The sequence below is a fragment of the Pteropus vampyrus genome, unplaced genomic scaffold, assembly GCF_000151845.1.
Source record: "Pteropus vampyrus isolate Shadow unplaced genomic scaffold, Pvam_2.0 Scaffold435, whole genome shotgun sequence".
Lineage (NCBI taxonomy): Eukaryota > Metazoa > Chordata > Mammalia > Chiroptera > Pteropodidae > Pteropus > Pteropus vampyrus.
Genome location: NW_011889216.1, coordinates 1304558 through 1308234, shown reverse-complemented (window position 1 = coordinate 1308234; position 3677 = coordinate 1304558). Strand labels below are relative to the sequence as shown.

General features: G+C 59.1%; 1 protein-coding gene across 1 annotated transcript in view; it reads right to left on the bottom strand.

Moving 5' to 3' along the window:
- Positions 1-494: 494 nt before the first annotated feature.
- Positions 495-3677, bottom strand: part of EPHA10 (EPH receptor A10) — a 45500-nt gene continuing 42317 nt past the window's right edge. The window contains exons 14-16 of the mRNA XM_023523984.1: positions 3452-3501; positions 3120-3275; positions 495-2983 (exon numbers count right to left, since the gene is read on the bottom strand). Coding sequence (XP_023379752.1) covers positions 2869-2983; positions 3120-3275; positions 3452-3501 — 321 coding nt within the window. The 3' untranslated portion in view covers positions 495-2868. The remainder of the gene's footprint in view (positions 2984-3119; positions 3276-3451; positions 3502-3677) is intronic.

The window sequence follows — 3677 nt, the reverse complement described above, 5'->3', positions numbered from 1 at the left end:
CCTGCACGTCCCATGAGATCTCAATCGTGTGTCCAAAACCAAGCTCGTCATTTCCTGCTCTCCTCCTATATCCCTGCCCAGCCCGCTGCCCCTCCCCATACACTGTCTGTTCCAAGGAATGGCACCCCCAGCAAGTGTTACCTCCTCTGGGAAGCCTCCTTCAGTTTTTTTTTACTGTTCCTGAGACCAGGCAATACCCTTCTCTACACTCCCAGGCTACCTAATGCTCTCCCCGGTGATAGCCCCGATCGCACTGTCCTGTCATGTTTCCTAAATGTGTCCCCTGCTAGACTGGGGGACCTTTCAAGGCAGGGATAGTCTAATTCATCTCCAGGCAGAGAAATCTCAGACACACACTCTGGAGAACCCGCCCCCCTCACCCCCATGGGGCAGGGGTGGGGGCAACCCTCCCACACAAGCTAATTAATGATTAAGCAATTGTCACTGAAAGAGGCACTATATCACAGACAAGTTTTTATTACTTTGTCCTGCATATAGAACCCGAGAATTATAAAAACATCTCCAGAATTTAGTCAAAGAAACCACCTCCCCGACCGGCCCCTTCCCTCCCTGGATGGGCTCAGATAGGGGTGCTCGGGGGTTGCAGACCACTTCCCTCTGTCTACTGAAGAAGTTTCATATAAAAATAGATCTGTAGAGGGCTCCCAGAGAGCCATCAGCCCACATCACACCAGCACCTGTGCAGGGCCGAGGCCTGGGACCCCTCAAAATTCTGGGACCTCGCTCCTCGGTGGAGGGAGATCTACCCTGGACACCGAAGTCCTGCCAGCAGGGGCCCCTCTGCAGAACAGCCGGGGGACGGGGAGGGAACTTTGATCTTTAGCGTATGACTTATGAAGCCAGAGCTGGAGATGAAGCCCCCTCCACCCAAGACTGGATTATGGTCCCCATGCCATGTCCACTCCAGGATTCTGGAGGGGGAGTGGGGGTTGGGGCACAGAGCCTGAAGAGCACCTGGCATGGGACCCTCCAGCCCCGTCAAAGGTAGAAGCAATATCTCAGTCTCCCTCAGTACCCCCAAAATCACTGAGCTTGAGCAGGTGCCCAGGAGATGGGGAAGCAAGGGGGGTGGGGGGACTTTAAGGAGAGAAGAGCTGCTGCTGGCAGGGCCAGGCCAAAGGCACTGCTGTGAGACACCGTCTGCCACCAGGGGGTGCTCCTCAAAGATGCACTGCATCTTCCAGCTTCCAGGTCCTTCTCAGGTTAGCCCCTCTGCTTAGACTCCTCTTGTCCTAGGCCTTCCGTCTTGGCCTACTGAAAACTCCAGCCACCCAAAGAAAGAACCCTCCCCCACCTTTAAGACCCTGGTCAACTTCCCCATCAGCCTCTCAGTCAAGAAGCCTTTGCAGACACCCCTCCACACACACAAATCAGCCCCCTCTAGCCCCCCTGCCCACAGACCCAGGGTCTCCTGTGGGCCCTGGGGCATTACTGGAAGGCACCTCTGTGGTGCTTCTTGGTGCCGGAGTTCATCTCCCCACCTAGTCTGAGCTCTCCAAAGGTCAGCTCTGTATCTCATCATTCACCCCTTTCCTCTAGCCCTTGGGTCCTTCCCACCTCCTTCCCCTCACACACAGCCAAACCCAGAGCAGGCATGTCAGTGGTGGTCTGGAATGACTTAGTCCTCATGGCCCTATCCAGATCCAGCTGCCTTCCTACCATTCTATGAAAGCCTGGCCTCACGGTCACCATCGCTTCTGGGGAGCCCTCTGGATAAGGAACTCTGGAGTCAGCTCAGTGCACCCACTTCTGCCAGAGGCCAGCAGAAGCCAGAGGGAGGCATCGCTCCACGGAGGCTGGGTGGTGCCAAGGCGAGGTCACCTTGGAGCACCCCTGCCCGCCTCAGCGGAGATCCCTCTGGTACCGTAGGGCAGAAACAAGGCCTTTCCATCCAGAGCCGTTCTCAGCCCTGAATGGGGAGCTGGGTGACCTGGATCTAACCCAGGCTGGGCCCCAACTCCTCACTGGGCCTCGGTTTTTCCCATCTGCACAGTTAGAGTTGGACCAACTTATCAGAGAGAGAAGATCTATCTCTGAGGGTCTCTTCTTCACCATCCCCCAAGGCTGACAGCAAAGTTTTTGGGTCCCCCCAGGGAGAAAACCTCTCCCCTCGTGCTCTTCCCATGTGTACTGGCCTGTGGGTTTATAAAAAGAATGCAAAGGGGAGGCTCGTGGGGCTTCAGGGGAGCACCAGGACCTTGAGTGGCCGAGCCAGGACCCTCGCCCTCACCCTGGACTGTCAGCCCAAGGGCAGGGGAAGCAGAAACCAGCTCCTAAGTCTAGAACCCTCAAGGTCCAGCCCCTGAGCTCAGCACCACCTCGGCTGCCTGGGCCCCAGGACTAATGCCCAGGCAGGGCTGAGCCCATACCCAAGGAGCTGAGGACGCCGCCCCTCCAGGGCCCATCAGGATGGGCTGCCAGGCAGCTATGGTCACCGCCAGTTTTAACGGGAGCCCAGCAGGGACCCGTGCTGTCTGCTGGCCAACGGTCTGTGGGTTGATGCGGGAGGCTCCAGCCCCCAGTGGGTGTGGAAGACAGAAAGGCACGAGCCTCGTGATTTAAAGCTACGTCTTCCCTCCGCGCCCCACCTGACCTCAGTGTCTGAGACCTTGCGTTTCCTCCGGCTGTTCTCCCAAGGGTCCTCTCCAGGGATCTGACCCTTTTTCCAGGGGACCGAGTCAGCCAAGGTGTTCAGACGGGCGAAAATGGGAGGTGTAGGCAGTGAAACGAGGAAACTGGCCTCGGGTGGAGGAGGAGAGCGCTCGCTGCCACACAGTGGGGGGCACAGCTTGCCAGGGCCGAGTCTGGAGCCCCCCTGGGGTCCTGGCCTGCAAGAGTGGGGGCTGCTCACACTTGCACCCCCCGGCCCTGCAGCTGGAGTACTCGTGCCCGCAGGGCGCTGATCCCACTGAAGAGAGCCTCCCGATGCTCCGCCGAAGAGATTCCCAGGCTCACCAGGTCCCTGTGAAGAAGGGCTGGTCAGACCGAGCCGGCTCAACCCCACCTTCTGCTCTCTCGCCCTTTGTCTGGACAGGGGAGGGCCCAGAACCAGGACAGGCCCTCCACATAGGCAGGGGCAGTGGGTTCCTCAGACTCACTGGGCAGTCATGGCAGCCACAGCCTCCAGGCTCCCGTAGCCAGCTGCAGCGAAGCCGTCCTTGTAGCGGCCCAGGTCCAGGGCCTCCAGCCACGCGCCCACGGAGCCAAAGGAGGGGAAGGTGGAGAAGGCACGGTCCTCCAGCGGGGTGGGAGGCCTGGAGGCAGACGACGGTGGTCAGGTGACAGCAAGGATCTGGTGCCCAGACCTGGTCACTCTCCTGAGGAGAGGCCAGCTCGAAAGGATAGGAGAAGGGACAGCTACTGGGCCCCAGGGCAGACCTGGCTCAGGTGCAACCCACTTTTTACCTGGCCAAGTATGTCGAACTCTCACCTACTCTGAGAATGCCCAGCAGGGGCATTGAGTCGGCCAAGGTGTTCAGACTGGGGAAAGTGGGAGGAGTAGGCAGTGAAATGGGAGGAAACTGGCCCCAGGAGGAAGAGGAGAGCACTCACTCCCGCACAGGTGGACCCCAGCCCTGACAATCACCCTGGCAAGCTGTGCTCCCCCTGTGTGGGAGTGAGTGTGCTCCTCCTCCACCTGGGGCCAGTTCTCTCCT